The 22,080-nt window shown below is 39.3% G+C and overlaps 1 protein-coding gene across 5 annotated transcripts in view; it reads left to right on the plus strand.

The window, feature by feature from the left end:
- Positions 1 to 22,080, plus strand: part of col11a1a (collagen, type XI, alpha 1a) — a 106,214-nt gene that overhangs the window by 16,126 nt on the left and 68,008 nt on the right. For 2 of the 5 annotated variants that reach the window (XM_015056928.1, XM_015056929.1), the window contains exons 5-16: positions 7,335 to 7,460; positions 8,836 to 8,928; positions 11,233 to 11,331; positions 14,268 to 14,543; positions 15,932 to 15,997; positions 17,278 to 17,319; positions 17,408 to 17,470; positions 18,721 to 18,795; positions 18,891 to 18,974; positions 20,106 to 20,162; positions 21,154 to 21,207; positions 21,326 to 21,379. In XM_015056928.1, coding sequence (XP_014912414.1) covers positions 7,335 to 7,460; positions 8,836 to 8,928; positions 11,233 to 11,331; positions 14,268 to 14,543; positions 15,932 to 15,997; positions 17,278 to 17,319; positions 17,408 to 17,470; positions 18,721 to 18,795; positions 18,891 to 18,974; positions 20,106 to 20,162; positions 21,154 to 21,207; positions 21,326 to 21,379 — 1,089 coding nt within the window. Of the gene's footprint in view, positions 1 to 7,334; positions 7,461 to 8,835; positions 8,929 to 10,821; positions 11,011 to 11,232; positions 11,332 to 14,267; positions 14,544 to 15,931; positions 15,998 to 17,277; positions 17,320 to 17,407; positions 17,471 to 18,720; positions 18,796 to 18,890; positions 18,975 to 20,105; positions 20,163 to 21,153; positions 21,208 to 21,325; positions 21,380 to 22,080 lie in introns of all 5 variants that reach the window. The other 3 variants (XM_015056930.1, XM_015056933.1, XM_015056932.1) reach the window with 3 other exon arrangements.

Raw genomic sequence — 22,080 nt, forward strand, 5'->3', positions numbered from 1 at the left:
CCTGTGGGACTTCCAGATCCAGACAGACAAGATGGTAATGGCGAACCAACCGGACATTGTGGTGGTGGATAAACAACAGAGGAAAGCTGTTGTGCTAGATGTAGCAATACCAAGTGACCACAACATCAGGAAGGAGGAGCATGAGAAACTGGAGAAATACCAGGGCCTCAGAGAGGAACTGGAGAAGGCCTGGAAGGTGAAGTCGAAATGTGCAGTTCTAGGCACAGTCACGATACTGATATAAGCAGACCTGTGAAGACCCATCTCTTTTTGGGGATTGAGTCCTGCTTGACTCAATCCGCAATAATTACAGGAAGTACAGGCACTGTAAAACAGTTTGTGATTAGAAGAACTTTTCTGTTTTTTATGAAGAAAAAGGATTATCTTAAAGAAATACAGCTAAAATCTGTATTCTGTGTTAATTGCAAAATTTTGCTTTTTAATTGTTTCTAATAATGTTGTCATATTTGCACAAATATCTAAGATATTTTCGCATGTTGACAAAACACTGGCTCTCATTCAAAGTAATAAGAAAGTGTTTCTACTAAAAACAAAAGAACAGAGACCATACAGAGTTGATGTTTTATGAGGATCTTGAAGATGGAAAGTTATTCCATAATTAAACACGAATGGCTCTTTCTCTTCAGTTTAAAGATCACGTAACCTCATATCACTGAATCAATGGATTTTGATGTAGGTTACGTCTCACACTTTTGTCTAACTTGTTGCAGATGCAAAATAATCTGTGAGGATTTTTCATGTCTTGATGCAGCAGGATTAACATCAACTGAAAGCGTGCGCAAGAAAACAATTAAAAATTAAGTAAAGGATTGTGACCTATAGACACAGTTGGTAACACCGTTGCCTTGCAGCCAGAAGGTCGTGGGTTCGAATCCCAGCCTGGGATGCATACGTTGGTTCTAATCTAGCTTCTTCACACAGCTGACATCACTGTTAAGCTAATTGGTCTCTACAAATTGTCTTTTGGTGTGTGTGTGTGCGTTGTGCGTGTACATAATTGTTTGCCCCGTGTGTGTCTGTGTTGCCCTGTGATGAACTGGCAACCTTTCAGCCTATGACCGCCTGAGGTAGGCACCAGGCCAATCCGTGACCCATATAGATGATGAATGGATGGATTGTGACATATGCTCTGATACTTAACCTGTGGCACTTTCTTTTTTACGTATTATTGTCTACACCCATAAGTGTGTTAGGTCAGTAGAACAGTAAAAACTTTGAAGCTGGAAGTGTAACTTATGCTTTCTTTTATTTTCTGTTTCTGCTCTTCTTGGTGATCCACAAAACCCCTCGGCATGCTCGGATGTATTTGTGTATATTTTACGGCATTTTAAAGAGAAGCTACGCTCAGACATGACGTCAAATTATTCAGTAGTTTAATAACGTAGAAAAACCACAACTCTTCAGTGTGATAACTGAACTGACTGACTAGATATTGCAAGCTTTACTTTTTTAGGAGATGACATATCTCCTTTTGTTTTTAATCATTTCTCAATTCTCAATTTAATAATTTTGACTAAATATGTGTAATAGTTAAAAGCACAACGTCATCATCTTTATTGGAAGTAAGGTTTTTTTTGTGTGTTTGGAATCCACGCTTCATTTTTCATAAACATCCATTCATACCCTACCTGCCTCAGGTTGGAAGTGACCACCGAAGGGACCTTGCTGGGATGAATGGAGGTCTTTCATTCCGGCCATCAAGCCTCCTTTATTTCCTCAAATATTCCCGTCACTGCTCTCTCTCTCTCTCCCCATGCGTACCTCCTCCTCCCTCCGTACCCTTCCCACCTTGAGGCCTTCCCCCGTGTGCTTAACGCATGCGACCGTCTATTCATGCCCAGCGGACACTGCCTGTCTGAGTCGGGCTCACATGCAGAGACATACCTGGGCCTATTCGCTGCCTTTCAGTCATCTGAGCTGAAGGAGTACATTGTGCTGAAGCCTCAGCCACCGGCGTTGCCTGGAGACACATCAGGCGTTCATGCGCTATGGTTTGTGTTCGGTGTTGTCTGCTTGTGATCAGTGAATTCTGATTGAAATATTCGCGGTGAAGGATGTTTCCTGACTCTCCACCAGTACAGCACACTGAAATTCACCAGGAGCTTCACAAGCTTGGTCAAAAACAATGTGAAAACAACACAACCTTAATTTGTAGAAAGTTGGAATTAGGAGTATAAAAGGCAACGTATGAGGCAGTGTGATGTCGTTTAGAGCACAAAGTATAGAATTAGGATGAATAGATCCGCCCTTATGAATCGGGCACATTGAGACCGATAGCCGATCCAGAACTTTTTTTCAACACTGGGACCGATGCAGCTATTAATTCAAGATCAGTGCTTCTGTAATTAATATCAGATATCAATATCAGCCCAATTTTTTATGTCACTGCATCCCTAAATACAGATTTAGTTCTATAAGGATGCAGTTGGGTCAAAGCATATTCATCCGTTACATTAGCCCAATCAAAGACTGGTTCTAATTTCAATTTTGACTATGTGGCAAGACTCTTAGTGTCGTTCATGTGACCCGTCTGTCCTGTCCAACTGTTCTTGAGCTATTTTTTTGCAAAGCGGCATAGACAAACATTTTAGTCTCTAGACATAAACCGAAGGAAATGCAGCTGCAGTGTTTTTTCCCTTCCTTTTCATTTCACATTTCGAAAAACCAAGCACTTTTTTTTTCCTTCCACTTCACAATCATGTGCTACTTCATGTTGGTCTGTCCCATAAAAATCCTACTGAAACACATTGATTTCTATAGCAATTTTGTCAAAATATCAAAACAAGTTCAGGGGCTGTAATTACACGAAAGAACGGCATGGCAGGCACTGTTTTGTCTTCTCTTGGTTTGTTAGTTTTCATAACCTTCCTCGTTGATGTTGAGACCACATGGACTCGTCTGATTATAAGTGGCTGTGGTTTTTGGAGCCATGCTGATTAGTGTGTGGCTTTGATTTAACCAGTTGATCTCCGCTCTACGGCTGCGGCATGCAGGAGGGTTTTAGTGGAGATGTTCTGCTGGTTTGTGGATTACTCCTTTTGTGGAGTAATCCAACATTTTTACACTTGCACAGCTGCAACCTTTGACCTTTTCTCTCCATATTTGCGTACCGAAAGCTGCGATTCCATTACAAATGTGCGTAAATCTTTGTGTTCTGCTAATGTAAAAAACAACAACAACACAATTTCGTAAATGCTGTGTTTTCATTAAATAAGATATTTAATTAAAATCGCGGCAGCGGCAGATGTAAACAGTTACTTGAGACATAGTCATAATTCAGCCGTGGCACAACCGCTCACCATCAGTAGATGGCGTCTTTTTCAGCCAAGCCCCTTTTTCTCGAGAGCGACTACGTATGCGATGTCTTGGGGAAATCGTAGTCGGCGACTTTATGGAAGACGTTATAGTGACACAACTTTTTATGAACTGTGTGCTGCTGTGAGAAAAACATCCTTCTCCTACCACTTCCTGTGGTCTTCTTTGTCCTTTTCGCCAGCGCCAACGTCCGGCTGTTTGTATCATGACTCGTGAGATGTGAAAAAAGTGTTGGATACGGCTGATCCTCATCCTCATCCTAATCCTAGAGCAAAGACTTTCAATTGAAAAATGTAAAAAATAAAATAAATTTAAATTGTCTTGTTTCCATTAAGCAAATTTATTTTCAGAATTTCAATTTGCACAACTTCGTGGCTAGTAGGAATGCAGCTGTAGTAACCTGCTGAGTAGAGTAAATCAAAGTGGGTGTGCACTCCCGAGCAGATTTGGTAAATAATGAAATTACTTTTTCGTGGCGTTCTGGTTGACCTCGGTTGCAGTTAACTGAGCATAAATCTTTCTAAAACAGAGTGGCTCAGCTTCAGGAGTCAGAAACTGTGGATCTTATTGATTAGCTTTCTTCTAACTTTATCTGTTATGTGTTGATTTTTTTTTGTGATTTTTTAAGTTTACCTCTGCTGCTTCTTCTAATTCGCCATTAATGACGCTTTGAAATCGATGGGCTTTAACTGCCAATAATGTGACTCAAGACAGTACAATTATAAAGTGAGGCAGATTTGTCCAACAGTTTTAAGAGTCTACTTTAAAGTTGCTTCTCGTTTTCACCCCGTCTTTTCGCTGACCCCTGTCAGAAGAGCCGTTAAGGCTCGCTCGCCTGCACAGCGCTGTTTGCTGATGAGGAGTATTTTTGAAGTTGTAGCTTCGCTCCAAGATACCAGAGGCTTCTTTTTTCAGCAGCTCACAATAAAACAATAGACTGACAGTTTCAGTGTAATGAACCCCAGGTGTCTTCCTTCACAAAATATCTTTTACCATTTCAGCTGCTTGGTTTTAATCTCTTTTCTGGTCTCTGTGTACCTCTTGGTGTTCCTTTCATGAATTTACTGGGTCTTTTTTTTCCCCTCTTAAATCTTTGTGTCTTTGTGAGATGATTCCAATTAGCTATGCATCCCACTTTGTTGTGACGATCTTAGCAGGTGTTGCAGTGAGTGTTTTATTCCCTTATTAACCCGTCAGTCTTATTTTGTGGAAGAGAAACTATTAGTTTTGTTTTTACACACCATGAACACGTACAGCACAGTTTATAAGCCTTTGTTTTGACTTCTTCAGGATCATTTTTTATTTCTGTTGTTCAATGTTGTCCAGTGAAAGCGAGAAGCTTCAGAAATGTAATCATCTGATTACGGACTTTGTCCACTTTGTCCACTTTGTCCATCGGCGCAGACATGTAGCTCTCGGATGTGTCCTAGTTAAAGCCGACTCATTTCAGGGTTCAAGCACTCATGTTGGACGTATAAGGTCAAGCTCACTCAAAGTGACTCTTGATCTTTTCTTCTTTTTTTTTCTTTTTGGCTTGAGGCCTGTTAACAGCATTTTCTCGTCAAAGAATTTTAGTCAACTGGGCCATTCTAGCTTTGATTTATATCTGGCTGTATGATTGGGGTTGTTGTCCTGCTCATAGGTATCTCAAGCCTTTTGCTTGAGGCACCACAAGCAAAAATTAATGGTTTTGCTCCATCCATCTTTCCAATAATGCTGTGTCTCCGATTAATGCTCTCCTTGCATGACTTTTACATTAAGGTGGCTGTCAAGGTCAGATCGCAGTTGGCTTCTTTCCCTTAGTGGGCGATGGATAGACTAGTGCTCAGTAAGATATGTTCGTATTGGGACTCTTTATGGTAATTAGGTGTTCAGAGTAAACTTTTTAGATAATTTTTGATGAAAGAAATACACCAGAAATGTATTTATTATTTTTCTTGCACTTCATGGTCGTCCAGTAATTTGTGTAGGGTTATTATGTAAAATCCAAGAGGAGACCAGTGATGTTTGAGGTTGTAACAGGACAAGAGGTTTTGAATACTTATGTAAGTCACTGTTTATCACCACAGAATTATTAATTACACAAATTTATTTAAGTTTTGTAATATGTCTTGATTGGGACCTTGACGCTGGCTTAACACTCTTTCAAAGCTGGTGTTAGAACAAACTGTGCATAGGTTCTGGGTGGAGTCTCTGGGCTGTCAAAGTAAAGATGTTTATGGATACGTTCACAGAGAAAGCTTTAGGGAATACTGCCCATGTTCTCTTGGAACATGCCTAAGTAACATGGTTGTTACGCTAAAATGCATATTAGACATCCATAAAACATATTTCTCCTGTACAAAGAGAGGACACATACACACACATATATATGCACACACGGACACACAGGTTGTTTCGGCATGCTGCAGCCTGCTTCGTTTCTCATGCGTTTCATCCAGACACTCTTCTCTGCTCTCGAACAGGTAACGTCCTCCCGCTAACGCGAGTCAGGATTTTATCCTTCCACAATAGCAGCTGTGTATCTGTTCTCACCTGCCAGCGGCCCCAGCCAATCACAAGCTCCTAACTCCACCTCATCAGCTGTCTGCGAGGAAACGACGACTCAAATACCAGCCTGCAGGAATTTGGCTCGACCAATTACAGACTCCAAAGACGGTTGACATGCGTTCACTACTGTGCTTACTGTCTGACAGAGGAGCTGTGTACTTTGGCTGACGTAATGAAGCCACACTTTTTCTCGAGTAGTGTCGAACATAATGGTGCAATATTTTAGTAGTAAAGGATATGTTGTCTATGGATGCTACTTTGAAAGGATTGTAAACACTGTTATGCAGTTATGAAATATGAAATATGTTTACATAAGTCATATAATATTGCCAGTATGAATTTATTGGCAAATTTTTACACATTTGCACAAAGTGCAGATGCAAAAATGCTAAAATGCAGGATGTTAATTAAACACAGTAACAGGATGCATCACTGTTATATTAATGTGTTTAATATTCAGTTTCCAGTTTTGTAAAGGTTTCACTTGACAATACATTTATGAAGTCATTTCTTTAGAAATGGAGAGATTATGAATTGAAAATAATTGAGATATTGTAAGTTTGATTCTAGCCACTGAGTGAATGTGTTTATTATTTTAAAACAAATTCAAAGAGTTTGTGAATTTAGGTTTTTAAGATCATGTTAGCATCTTCTACTAGCAGTTACCACTGCTACCGTTTCTAAAACAGCAGCCTCACTGTTTACATTTTTTTTCAAACATTCATCTTCATATTAGGAGCTAATGCAACTTCACACTGTGTGAGAGTAGTCAGTCATTATTTTAAACCAAATACGAAGTGTTTAGCATCTTTTGCTAGCATTTAGCACTACTAGCATTTTTTTTTTAAAACGTAGCATAAGTGTGTTTTATACAGGGAATTTAGCTGCTTAAGTGAGATATTTTCAAAATGCTCCCATTATTTCCAAAACAATTATTTTTCAGGGCAGAGTTGAGTAGCTCCAAATAATAAAAGAATAAATAAATTGAGCCTTTCTGTTGCTGGAGTCTCACTTTAAATGTTGGCGCCTAAATGAACATTCAGTTATTTTTGTCATTTACTAACAACTTCCACCCTGTTAGTGCAAACTGTTAGCAATTCGCTAGCCCCTTAGCACCTAATGACAGGAATAGAATCAGATTCTTGAGTTTCTGATCACTTTAAATATCCTTCTTAAAACAGAACTTTGTCTGCAGGTGCCTAGGAGTACTAACACCTTTAAACTCTCTATAAACTTAATGACTAAAGAAATTGTGTTTTTGATTTTCATTTGTGCCACTTTTGTTATGCACCCTGTCTGCATTTAACAGGTCAAGTTTGCACTAACAACCACCCAAACATCCAAATGTCAAAATGCTGATTATTTGTTTAAACCGATAAAGAAGATGATACATGCAAGAAATGGGGAATACCTTAAACAGCTGACTCATGTGTTTCTGTCTTCTGCAGGGGGACATCCAGCAGCTCCTGATTGTTGCTGATCCCAAAGCAGCGTATGACTACTGTGACCATTACAGCCCAGACTGTGACACACCACACAGGGATTCGCTTCAGGCCCAGGCGCCGGACGAAGAGGTCAGCCAACAAGCAGAGCTCCTTATTAAACCAACCCTTCCAGTAAATTGTACAGCTGCACTTAGCAAGTTTTATTTTTTTTCAGTAATCAAGTATTACATCAATTATTCTGATGATTAATCAATTAAGAAATTTGGCATATTCTGTAGATTTTTCATTTAACTATTTGAGCGTATTTAATGTTTAAAAAACTACATATAAATAATTAATTCAATTATTTTTTCAGAAACTAATCATGTTATTGCCAAAAATGCAATAATGTATCATTCCTCTAACGCACGTTTGTTTATTTGCCACAAAGGATTAAAAAAAATACTAATTCATCTGTTATTCAATTAAATGATTAATAATTGGATATCAAAAGCTTTATATGACATTTTTAAAGCTAAAATTAAGCCACTTAAGGAATTCTAGGTGGAACATATTTGCTGACATCTTAAATGCAAAAATGTATATATTTTTGGTCAAGTTTTGACTTGATTACTGCTCTGAATGTGTTTTCCTTTGAGTGCATCACTATTATTTTAATCAAAACACTCCAGTTAACTATCAGTCAGTTATTTAGTTTGTTGAAAATCAAACTCATATATCTGTGGTTCCTGTGTTTGGAAACCATTCCATACAGTCAAATTTGTCATTATTTTGAACAAATAAAAGGTGTAGAAACCATCCTTCCGGTAGCTGTCTGGAAACACACAGCTACAGATGAGGGAGAATCATCCACGGCTTTTAAAACCGTAAATCGACACCCGTTACCGGTTCCATGCTAGGTCACGACTTGCAGGAAGAGAAATACCTCAGAGCTGCACGTCACTGAGATGGCGCGCCGTTTGCTACGAGGCTCACCTTTTGTTTTGCAGCTGCTTCCAGTGAGAAAAGTTCCATGACGAGATCGCTCGAATGCAGCTGGTAATTTTGGTTCTGAGGGGTTTTTTATGAGCCTTTTTAACACTCCCTCTGCTCATGTTTGTAGGTTCAGACCAACACAGCAGGTTTCAGCTGTTGTTTAGTTTTCCAATTCATGTTTTGGTTGTCTATCTGTAAATCTGAACTGTAAAACGAGTACAGACGAATTGTGACATTGTGCTGTTTTGTTAATTAGCATTAAGGCAGTCTTTATTTGCTTTTTGGGTTAACGTCTCCATTTTATCGTAATGCATAAAATGTAATTTGGAACTTTTTTCCTAAACACAAAACTTAATGGCTTCAAGTGTTTGAACTTGTAACCTGCTGAAGATGATGCGTACCGCATTATCTTCTCGCTGAAATAACGTTCTGCATTTTTAATGCTTTTGCTAGAAACTAAAACCCGCCCACTCTTCTTCTTCTTCTTCTTTTTTTTCCATCTCTTCTCTGCCGTTCTCGACCGCTCCAGTACATTACTGACGATATAGATTACAGACAGTTCTATGAATACTCTGAAGGACCAACAGTCTCCGTCCCCACTGACGAATACTCTGAAAAACAGGTAAATAGAACAACAAAAAGTGAAAAGAAAAGCTGTTTTTGTTTGTTGTCTTTCTCCGTTCCTCTGTTCGTCTCAGAGTTGTGACTACATGTGCGCTCAGTGTTTCAAAAATCACACTGTGTATTTTACACAAAAAAAGAGTTTGAGTAAGCGCTCCACTATATTGTCTCACTGTCAAAAGTCGCATACATGGCTGGATATGAATGTGTGTGTTTGTCTCCTGACAGTGTAGAAGTGGAGGAGTGAATCTGAGTGTACATGCAGACACACACACTGTTTGTCCTTCTGTCTGATTTGTCTTTGCTGATTCTACCTGCTTCAAGTGTGCTTTTGCATTTCAGCACGTCTTTAAAAATAATGTAACCATAACAGAATATCAGCTGGATTGTATATAATTTAGGAAAATGCGGCTAATTTGACTTCCACGCCAAACCTAATACCTACATTATTTCCAAAGATGTGCTGAAAGTGCTTGTTACATGTTTCACAGTTTGTTTGCTACTTTCAAACAGTTTTGAAGACGCAGTAGATCTAAGAAGTGTTCACCCCTTTGACCCCAATATGCATTTTTTCTGAAGTTAAACAATGAAATCATGGTGGAAAAATAGAGACAGGTTTTCAAATCTTATGGCTGTCTAATCTTATGCTATATATATACTTAAAGTAGCATATGACCACCATAAGTGTGCAAACCATCAGTCTGAAACTAGTTTGCCTTTTGATTCAGTTTTCCACCATGTTGGTGTGCATCTTGGATTTGGCTCTTGTTGGTTTGGATGAATACTTGGCGTCATTGTCTTGATGGAAAGTTAAATCATTCTTCGTCTCTATTCTAGCAGAGACCTTGTGCTTTTGGGTAAAAAGTGACTGGCGTTTGGATCCGATCACATTATTGGAGATTTTAGTCAGGTATTTATGTTTTCTGTATACGGCTTTTCCTAAACAGGAAATATTCAAGCCTGGGAGAAAAAAAAAATGTACAGAGAATGCTGAAGATTATTTTCATAACTATAGCACAACCACTGTTTGTGCCAGCGTTTCTGTTTTGCCCAATTAATTACCAGTCATTTTTGGACTCTTCTCCTGACTGATACCTTTGTATAAATCATAGAAATCCTGGGTTGCATGCTTAGACTGAGCTACAACGTAGCTTTCTTAGCTTCCTGTATCTAATATATAGCTTAGTGTTTTTAGCTGAGTAGAAAATTTGAGAAAATTCTTACAAGAACACTTAAAATTTATTTCAGGTTCATCTGATTTACTATTACCAATAGCAGAAGTATGCAAAACAACTTGCCTTTCTTTGCATTTAACACTGCAGCATACACAGATGCAACTGCAAACATCACAGCAGTGACCCAGCTATGACGCGGCTTTAACATGCTTCAGTTTAATAAATATGAACAAAAGCAAAACAAGATGGCAGCTTAGCGTTCCCAATCCTGATGCAGCAGATCACTGTGAATTCCATGTACACATTATTCAGAACAAGAGCGGATAACAAGCAAGACATACTTCATCTTTATATCCTCAGATGTAGGCATGCATGGATTGTTTTTCAATTTGTCAACACTTTACAGCTTTACATTAACCGTTTTCTCTCTCTCAGTTTAATTTAGCATAATATATTTTCTAATAAAGCTGGAAAAGTTTTTGAAGGGGTTTACCATAATCTATTATGTTCTGCCTAGCATTTAACTAGGGGTGTGCACTGATAGATCTACTGTGTGTACTTTATATAAATCCTTTGTGTCACTTAATCTTCCCTCCCTTTGATTTTTGAACAGGTTCGGCCGATGCGCAAATTTTTTCATTGACTCATAATGAGTCTGTGCACGAGTTGCTGTTGCTGTTATGTGTTTGTTTGTCTTGATTTGTCTTTGTTGCCGTCAGCTCTTACAGAGAAACAAACGTAGTGTCTCCACGAAAAAGAAGACGGCCAAAAAGTCTCCCAGTAAAACTAAGCATAAGCCCTTTAAGCCGACCTCCAATAAATCCCCGGCTAAAATGTTTCTCCACAACAAGAAGATGACGTGGGGCTACCAGGCCACAGCGCCGGCGCGACCCAGAGGCAGTTCTAGGGTAAACGTTTGTCTCCCTGGAAAAAGAACCGAATCCGATCAAGATTTGCCCTGAACGACGAAGGGAGAATCTATGATGGCGGATGTAGAGTTCCCCTAACCTCTCCTCTGTAGATGTAGCCTAGAGTGTAGTGAACTCGAGAGGACCCTCCCTCGATCGACCTCTGGTACGAGCCTTGTTGTAACCCAGATTCTTCTTTCCTTTTCTTCCAACATGACTCAGCTAAACAATGTAGAGGGAGATTACTATACAGACAATGACTACGGGACTCTAGATGGTACTCAGACTCAGTCGCCTCTTGCCACGAGCGGACCAAGTGAGGTAATTTTATTTTCTTCCTTCTCGATCTGCATTTCCAAGTAAAAGCCACTGTTTGGTGTTCTGGGACGTTTGACCCATTTGGCGGAGCACCTGGTATGACATGATAAAGACACAACCATTCAATTGAATTAAAGTGTCTGGAGGCCTGGTATGTAGCTGAACTTGTGATGGACGTGGGATATGTCAAGCAGTACTTAATAGTGACAATTTATATTCTCCACTGGATACTAGAGAAGGTAACACATGCACTATGTGAAAATGTGTTAAAAGCCTTAAAATCATTTTATTGCAGCAGAATAATCTCAAACCTGAAACAATTGGAGAAATTTGATGTTAGTTACATCTTCAGCTGCACCAAACCTTTTGGGGAACCTCTTTACCCCCTCGCCTATGGGGGCGCTGCACCAAGAACCACTAAAGAGAATGACACAAAAAACCTCTGAAGAAGACACTGATCGCAACTTCCTTCTTCAAGTAAAGTAAACAAACATGGATTGACACCAAATTTTAGTGATTGTATTATTTTTGTTTTGTCTTTGGCAAAAGACTACTTGGCCATTTCTCCAGCCAGCTCTTGATTCTCATGTCCATTTTGGTTGTAATTACCCAGAATGCCCTGCTGTGTTATCCGCTTCCTGCTTCCGGGTGATGTCTGGTCCACTTGCATTCAGATGTGGATTCAAATCACACCAGAGTTCACTTCAACCGAACCAAGAGCCCGACTTGTTCCCTTTTTTGGTCCCCATCAGAGATGCAGTTGCGATTTCCCACCTCCCCAAATGAACCGGATTTTCCAGGCAAACGAACTAAAGCGGACTAAACGGGGATGGCATGAGCACACCCTTCATCAGTGAGGAAAAAATAAGTACTGGTGGCACATACCTCTGTTGTTAATGCTTCCACTGGTACAGAAATGAGTCCATTTCAGGTTAACGTCATTCTACTGCAATAAAAGATAAATGTAAGGTTTTTCCACCACATCTTTACAGGTGACAACAACCAAATACATCCTCATCTGTTTTCCTTCTAGCTTACGTTTTTCTACGGCAAGCAGTTTTGTCGACACATAACGCTTCATGTTTTAATCTGATCTGAGAAATTCTATGTGAATAGGTGAGATGTTGTAGACCAGTCATCAAAAATGAAATGATTTGCTATTCACTTTGTACTGTCTGTTGTTCTGGACGGTCTAAGTGCACCTTCAACTAAAGGAAACCTCAGAATGTGGAAGTAGATAATGTTCTGTGGCCTTATAAATAACTCAAGAATGAAAGAGGCCAACATATTCCCCCTCGTTGTCCATCACACAGTTTGATTAATAGTTCTGCTAATTATTTCAAATAGAACTGTGATCAACAGACTGAAAATCCTCTCACGGCCTGCTATGATCGCGCTTTTGCTGCCTCATTGTTTGGCAAATTAGATGTGATTATGCCGGGTATTTAAAATGAATTATTGGGCAGGAAGGATTACTGCCAACAAGTGTGTAATCGCATCTGCTTTGCTGCGCTGCAAGGTTAAAGCCACAGTGATCACCATTTGGAATGTGTGAGAGAGAGAGAAAGTTCTGCCAAGTCACTGTGGTTACAGTAAGTCTATGCCAGACACAGAGATCATGAGGCAACTTTAAAGGCTGCTAAAACACACTCATCACAATGATTCACTGGGTGTCAAATCCTGACGTCTTGATGCAACATCACGGATTGATTTGATGCGTTTGCAAATTTTTGAGAGAGCGATCCGAGGCATCAGGCAGCCTTTCTTTCTGCAGTCGGCACAAAAATGGCTGCATGACGAGAAAGAAAACGGCTGTTCCTCTGTCAACCAAGCCACCAATTGGAACGGTGGACAAAAGTGATGTTAACACTTTATTTATTATTACAAAGCCAACCAACCTTTGCTAACCTACAAGTAATATTATCCAAAAATTAAGTGTTATCATTGTCATGATTTCATTTTTTGTTGCCTAATATCTATGTAGTTTGCTTTTGTCACATTTACAGTGCCTTGCAAAGGTTTTCATACCCAGTGGACATATTCTAGGATGCTACAATAACAAACTTTAAGGCATTTTAATGGCATTTTGTGTGATTAAGCCAACACAGAGCTCTGCGTAATTGTAAAACAGAAGGAGAAAGATTCTCCCAATTTTTGTACCCAAAATTAGAATGGCATTTCAGTCCCCTTTACTCTAATGCAGATAAATAAAATCCAGTGGAAATCGAGTGTCTTTGCATGTCACCCGTTTAGTGAATAGTGCGTAGTTCAGACGTCCTGTAAAGGCTTCGAAGTTTTGTTGGGAAACATTAGTGAACAAACAGAATCATGAAAACCAAGGAACACAAATGACAGGGATGCTAAAAGAGGAAACGAGGTCACAGCAACCCCAACCAAACAGCCACAGCTACGGCCAATGAACTGGTTTAAATCAAAAAATGTTTTATGTTCAGATCTAGATCCAAATAAGAATCATAAACGTTGATATTTTGAAATGTTTTGGATGCAGTCTTTCAAATACAGTTCATTTATATAGTGCTGTTTCACAAAAAATGTCATCTGAAGACATCTTACTGAACTTGAACAATCTTCCAAAGAAGAATCGGGAGTCGTTCTTGGCTTTAGTTGTGTGAAGCTGAGACATAAAAGAGACTAAGAGAATTAAAGAGGGGATGAATATTTAAAAAAATAAATTTAAAACTCTATCCTTTTTAATTTCTCTTTTTGCTCAGCAAATTGTCATGCACTACCTTGTGTTGGTCTATCACAAAAAAAAAAAAAAATCCAAAACAATGACTTTTGTGGTTCGTGGGATATGGATTCCTTTGCATTCGACTGTGAAAGTAATTATGGCCTCAGTCTCATAACTAACAACCTTATCTCTTTATTAGTTGCTGATTGTTAACTTTCTCCTTCTTCGCTTGTGTAACAATGGGAAGGCTGTAAAGGAGGATTTTATCGGGGCGCACGTCACCGAAGCCCCTACTCTGGAGCCCGGCACCGTGTTGGAAACAGGGGACAACTCGGAGACCGGTGCGGAAGCATATGACTTTAAGGAGTATGACCTGAACGAGTATGACTTGGGCAAGTTAGACAACAAGTATGACTATGGGACATACGACGAGTACGGCCCCCTCCCGTCTAAAGCCCCGACAGCCTATGATGAGGAAGTGGGGCCTGGGGTTGCAGCCGAAACCGACTTTTCTGAAAGTACAGTAAGTATCGCACCCCGACCACGCCGACGGAGGGGTGTGTGCATGAACGGCATGGCAAGAGGACTCCCTCTGTCTCCCAGTGCATGGACTTCTTTTGGCTTGGTTTGGGCAATATGTCATTGACGTGTTGAGTGTGGAGTAGTTCAGTGTTGCTGTTTCTGTTGTTCGATTTGAAACTATTAGAGAAAACATGCATGCATCTGTCTGTTAAAAAGAATCAAAACATATGTATTAGCTAATTATACTCTTCCGTTTCGCTTTATCCTATAGAAACATTCAGTCACACTTCATCTGTCCACACACAACTTACAATCAGTGGATGTCGGCCCAACCTACACCACGCCCATAAATACCTAGGAAAGCCCACTGCCCCTCCCCACCCACTCATCTCTCAGCACTTGGACCCAATCCCTCCCTCTTCTCCTCTGCTATTTTAACAAGCAGCCTGTAACATGTAGTTCCCTTTGTTCACTGCAGACAACCGTTAAATCATTGGCAGTGCCTGCGCAGCACACGCACGCGCTTTATTGGATACCCGATGTTAGGGTTTATTGCCTTCGCTTTCTGCCAAAAGTTTTGGGCTCGGCTTTCACCAAGCAGTACATCATATAATTTACCTTGATAATAAACACGTAGGCCAGCATCCCTTCACTCTGCGTTCAGTCAGGGTTAGATAATCTTTGTGTTTCATGAATCTCAAATTGTGTTTCAGAATTTGAAATCAAGATGACCAATTGCCATCCAGACTTTTTTTAAGAGCTACTCTTTTGTGTAGAAGCTACAAACCAGATGCTAACTTTAGCATCTTTAGAATGCTAATCATTAGCCAGTCGTTGCAGTCTCACAGTGCCCCCAAATTATTATTTTGCAACAGTTTCTTATTTTACTACGAACCTAAAATGCTGCCACAAAAAACATTTTAAAAGTGATAGCAGTTTCTTCTTTGCTTCACCAGCAAACTTCATCAATACAGCTAGCTAGCTCAGGAGCTACTTCCCTTTATACTTCAGAATAAAAGTCACAAACATAGATACAGCAGAGTGTCGAGCTCAAGGCATTCCCTTAATAAACCTCTAATGTTTAAGTATTTGTGTCCTTGTGTGTCTGTAAATATCTATTTAGAACATTTTAGCTCGTGTTTATTTGGCTTTTGGGTTTACCAGCATCATGCAATGACAACTTTACCTCATTTCAAGCCTTCAAGTCTGATGTGTGTTCTTTCTTTTCAAGACTAACATTTCGTTTCATCTCCCTGTAGAGTCGGGTGCCTTTGTGTTGTACGTGATTCCTCTACTGATTATTGAATGAAACTTCCTACTTAAAAATGCTTCTTGGATATTTTTGCCTGCTATGTAAACAATGCCTTCTTTTTTGTGCTGCGTCTACAGGTTGCTGGTTCACAAGCAGCCTTCGGACAGAAGGGCGAGAAGGGCGAGCCGGCTGTGATCGAACCTGTAAGGCCCAACATGTCCAAAAACATGCTAATGCTATGATCTGGGTCTTTGTGATAGAGACATCAGGTTTTACTGTGAAATTACATATAGTGATACACATACCTCAACAAAAAATATGGATTAAATATCTTCGAAATTTAAGTTTTCAGGTTCTGTTTGAAAAAAATAAATAAATAAATTACACCATTTTTTGATGAGAGTGACAGAAATATAGCCAAGCCATATAAACTGATAGCTGATGGCCCCTTAAAAGAGATAAACCAGGTGTCTTTTTTTATAAGCTTGGAACAAATGTAGGAGGTTTATTTCAGCAACTGGTGAGGGAGGGGCAGCAATGCATAACTCTATACGTTTACTCTATCTTTATCAGTCAATCAATCAAATTTTATTTGTATAGCACATTTCAGCAGCAAGGCATTTCAAAGTGCTTTACATAATTAAAATAAAAACAGCGTGTGACATTGAATAAACAGTGAGAAAGAGAAAGAGATTTTGAAAAAGATTAAAAAAGATAAAAACATTAAAACCCGCACCCCTTTTAGGACTTCAGTTAAACGCCGTTTAACTGGGACTCAAACCCTCTGGGACTTTAGTCAAAAACACCGTTTGACAAGGACTCCAACCTCTAGGTTTTTAGTTGAAACGCCGTCAACTGGGCATCTAAAACCCGTAGGACTTTAGTTAAACGTCGTTTAACTGGGACGTTTCCCAGAGGGCTTTATATCATTAAAACGTAGACCGTGAGAAAGAGAAATAAAAAGAAATTAATAAATAGATAAAAACTTAAGATAAAAACATTAAAAACATCGAAGACATCAAAAACCCACACTCTAACCCTAAGTTAGCCATAAGCAACTCTAAACAGGTGGGTTTTAAGTTGAGATTCAAAGGCTCTCAGTGTTTCAGCTGTCTTACAGTTTTCTGGGAGTTTATTCCAAATCTGTGGTGCATAGAAACTGAATGCTGCTTCTCCTCGATGGTTCTGGTTCTGGGGATGCAGAGCAGACCAGAACCAGAACCAGGGGTTTAGACGGTTGGTACAGCAATAACAGATCTTTAATGTATTGTGGTGCTAAACCATTCAGTGATTTATAAACTAACAACAGTAGTTTATGATCTTTGAAGCAAAATAAACAGAATTTCAGCTGTTTTAATACAGGAACATTTTAAAAAATTTGGGATACATAGATTTTTCCTTACACTTTCCATTGAGAATCTGAATTATTCTTGTAATAATGGACGCTCCACAAAGCAAAATGTGTGTTTTTCGCGTCTCTTAGGGCATGCTGATTGAGGGACCACCAGGACCACCTGGCCCATCAGTAAGTGTGGCGTAAAAACAAAAGTCAGTGTAAATATATGTGGGATTTGATGAGAAGGTAGTAATACTCACTTATATTTGTGTTTTAGGGTCTTCCGGGACCATCAGGCCTTCAGGGACCCCCGGGCCCTGCTGGAGATCCTGGTGACAGAGTGAGCAAACCTGTCCAAATCGTTTCTATTTGCAGTGCAGCATCATGTGTATTATTCGTTTGTTGATTAAAAGTGTTGGTTTTTAAGTTTTAACTGCACTTAGTAACTCCATAACAAAAATCGAGACGTTTCGAAAAGGTTTGTATTCAAAGTATTTATACCTGAAGGGAGTTCATAAGCCCACTTTGCAACTCTATAAAAGTTTAAACCAAAATCATTAAGCAACTTAAAAATTAATGAGATAAAGTCAATAAAACCTCTTTTTAGAAGTAAGTTAATATTTGTAATTTTTCATAGCTGCATTTTACTCGAATATTGAAGCGTTATATTTTCCAATACAGATCATTTACAGAACAGTTTTGAAAGTAAAATATTGAAGCAGTTTTTTAGTTTTGGAACAAGATGTTAACTTGTATGAGCTGAAATCTTTTTGTTATTTTCACCAAACAAAACAACCTCCAAATTTCCTAAAAAAAAAAAAAAAAAATGAACGTATTGATTCTGGTGATACGACTAAACGCATCTGGCTGTTAAATACTGTCTCTTTTTAGGCTTTTGCTCCGATCCACCGTCATACTTCTCACTTCCACACACGGACAACACATCCCTGCTGCTCTGCAAGGATGTTGGTTTTGGACCAAAAACTGTTTGGCCTGCAGAGGGACAGGCAAAGCTCAGGCCTGGTGGAGGGGGCGGGGCCTTATAATATGTAGATTTAATATAAGGCACACATCCAGTATTACAGCTGTGTTGCCTTCCATACGTTGGGACGGTTCTCAAGCATCTGTGGAGAGTTTTGTTTTTTGTTTTTTGTTTTTTCTGAGCGATGTTGAAGGCATAAGGTGGTTTTATCTCTTTATCTCAGCAATTGTAAGGAACAATTGTTGTAAATAAAAGGTATAATAATATCAGCCATTGGGATATTTAAATATTCTAGCTAATACACAACACAAGAATAGAAAGGATATAATTTTTTTTCCCCCACATTTTTTAAACTCACTAAACATTTGAAGAAGTATTGATTCAATACGTCTAGAGAAGGGTCAGATTTATATTTGTTTTTTTATTTTTTACAAAGAGGACAATGCATAACAGATTTCAAAAATCATTCAAAACATAAGTGCAGTTTTCGTGATCTAGAACTGTTGATTTAATAGTTTTTAGTTCCAAATCCAAGAGTTCGTACAGTTGGACCAGAGATGAACTGATCGATTTTTATTCATTTGATTTCGTCTCCTCTTCGACATCAGGGTCCTCCCGGCCGCGCCGGTCTCCCCGGCGCCGACGGCTTACCGGGACCTCCAGGTACCATGCTGATGCTCCCAGTAAGTCCACCACAAAAGAAACCCACGTCGTCCATCCTTTGGTCCCATCGCTCATACAGCGTACCGAGCCGTTTGCGTTTGTGTGTGCCGAACAGTTTCGTTTCGGTGGGGACGGCGAGAAGGGTCCGGTGGTGTCGGCCCAAGAAGCCCAAGCACAGGCCATCCTCTCCCAGGCCAGGGTGAGTGAAAACCTCCAGACTGTCATCTGCATCCACTTCTCTTTACACAGAGAATGGAGGGGGGGTAGAGGTGTTTGGATGGGGGTTTGTTGGGGAAACAGAAGGGGGTTGCCCTGTGTTTTGTTGACTTTGTGAGGCTAAAAGAAGACTTGCTGAGAACGGGCTGAAGAGCAGCAAAATAAAGAGCCACTTTGAACAGATGCTCATGCAGGAGAGACCGCTAAAAATACAACTTGCTATATTTGGGTGGGGTAAAGTAACAGCTGGAGAAAATGGGGGAAAAGCGTGACAGAGTTGAATAAGATGTAAATTCAGTGAATTATCCAATTAGTTAACATAAGATTTTTGAAATATTTAAATTGCAAAACTAATTTCAATTATTTTTTATCTTGTGTAGTAAACCAAACAGACACCATATTTATGAAATTAACTCAGTCGTAACTCAGTTTTTGTGAATCACCATGGAGCTAAAACATAAGACGGTGTCCTCCACGTTTGCCTCATTAAAAAACATTAAACGCTAAGATTTTTGGATAGAGTCTTTCCTCCTTTCATTGTCTAGATAAGCAAGTCTGCTCTTCTAGTAAAAGACGCTCAACGCAAAAAACAGGTTGTTTGTTTCTAGCATTTGTGCATTTTAGTTGCTCAGTAAAACTAAGCCTCATAAATATTTCTTAAAAAGCGTCCATCTGCATCGAGCACCTGTGCCAGGGGTCAAATTTGTAACATTCTTGAGCGGTGGTCAGGGGGGTGGGCTCCAAAATGGCCCCCAGGCTACACTATACATTTCTTGATGAGGAAAATTCCCGAATAAAATGTCTCAACAGAGCAAAACAGCCAAAAGTAGTTAGAAATGTTTATGTCTAGATGTTAAAGGAAACATGCTTGGTTCTTCTTCTAAAAGTCTGCTCACCTGCAGAAAAAGTGAAAACAACAAATCTTTAAATGTAAATCAATATTTTAAAAAAATCATCAACTAATCCTGTTTTCTGTTACATCTGAGAACTGAAGTGCTGCTTTCATTTCGATATTTTCTCTTTCTTTCACATACATTTTAATTTTTTTTTTTCTTTTTGTCTAACACAGTTTCAAAATGAAAATCTTGGTGTTGTCTCTGTTTGTGGCCTGCAGCTGGCGATGCGGGGACCTCCTGGGCCGATGGGTTTGACTGGAAGATCTGGACCGGTGGTGAGGCTCTCATTCTTTAAATTTTGCTTTTCACAAATTGACCCGTGCCACTCGTCGTATCAGCTCGGATGATGGAGAGGCAGTCAGCAAATTATTTTGAGTCTTACAGGTGAAAAAACCAAAAATCAACACATTTTAAGGTGTTTGAAATGATGGTTTTTAGTGTAGCCTGAAGTTTGTGTCTGATGTGTGTATTATCGGTTTGTTTCTCCCGCCTTAACCAGCTCGGTGGACACACTACCTGTCTGTTAAGTAGTTGCCCCCTACCACACCCAGACCCTTCATTTTTCTTAGGGCCTGTTGATACACGATCTGGGGCTTATTACCGTGGAAACGAGACAGAGTTTACACCTTCAATCTGCTCGTCTCTTCTGAGTAGAAAACTCTGATAAGATCAGATGGTAATAAGTTGATCCAAAGGGAATAAGATGAGATGAGATGAGATCAGCGATTGGTGGATTCCAACTGACTGAAATAATAATTTAATATAAAACAAAGTGAGTTATTATATTCGAGCTGCTTCTCTATATTCAGCTCTCAGATCTACGCTGATATGAAGGCTGATGTCAGATCTAGAAGCTGATCTGTCTTGTTTTGTTTTTTTTGTTTGTTTTATTCATTGTTAATAAATGTGCAACTTAATCATATAAATAAATAACATTGTTTTTTTCTATATGATGTATTTTGTGTTTTCTAATTGTTCACATCGATTTTTATAAACCTGATTTACACAAAACATTTATTTTGAATTGAACATCAGCATTTGAAAAAAAAAAAAAAAATGTCACAACAGAGTAAAATAACCTGGAAATTTCCCATTTCCATGCAGCTCTTGCTGCCCTGAGTTGATTTCATTCTCTTCATACAAAGCTAAATGATGCCATCTGCTGTCTGCTCTGGATTATGTCATTTATTTTGCTCCGAGCTACAGCTGAAGCTAAAGATTCATGAAGTGTGTGTTGGTGTGTTTTTTTTTTTTTTTTGTCTTTAGGGTCCACCTGGCTCAGGTGGGCTGAAGGGTGAAAGCGGAGACCCCGGTCCTCAGGTGAGTGAGGAATAATAATTCAGCCGATGAACTGAAGTGTCTTTCAGTTCCCACTAAAGGCTGCATTCAAACTCCTGCGTGTTGCCGGGCTCTAAATGGGTCTCCTGTGCCTACGCAGGGCCCACGTGGCATTCAAGGACCCCCTGGACAACCTGGCAAAGTTGGTAAAAGGGTGAGTGAACTCAGTCACCTTTAACTCCCCACGTGGAAAACTGTGCCGTTTGTGTGTGCAGCCGTGTTTTTATTTTTCGCTAGGCTCGAACGCCGAGAGGATTGTTTTCACTCCAATAAACAATTTCTTGATAAGTGCTTACAGGCCCCCTGCGCGGCTGCCAATCCTGGGATCCTCAGCCTCGCAGCTAATCTGTCTGAAAATGCCAAAAGTGGGAAAACAGTCACCACGGTGCAGCAGCAGGGCCAAACATCCTGACGTATTAGGACAGTAACGGATAGAAACCGTCCAAAAATGTATGAAATGAACCAAATGCAGTCGTCTGCTCTGAAGGGTTTGAGTTCATTAATTCTGAATTTTTTTATGTGAATCTAGAAAGCGTCTCTGCGTCTTGAGTTTAATACCTCAGCATTCACACACAGCCTGCCTGAGGTATAAGCAAGCTTTGCAGCAACTTGGTAATTTGATTTTACATAGGACCGGCTTACAAATGCACCAGCTTCATGTATACTGCCATGCTAAGAAAAGCCTTCATAATTATGATGTCGTTATATTTTAATACATTAGAATGTCAACTTACTAGCTTTGACAGTCTTTATGCAAACTGTAAATTTTATATATATATATATATATATATATATATATATTTTTTTTTTTTTTTTTTTTGTTTTAAATTAATTTTTATATAAATTTTTTTTTTT

This window comes from Poecilia latipinna, unplaced genomic scaffold (genome assembly GCF_001443285.1).
Source record: "Poecilia latipinna isolate Pla-1442-1.1 unplaced genomic scaffold, P_latipinna-1.0 Scaffold1418, whole genome shotgun sequence".
In the NCBI taxonomy this organism is placed as follows: Eukaryota; Metazoa; Chordata; class Actinopteri; order Cyprinodontiformes; family Poeciliidae; genus Poecilia; species Poecilia latipinna.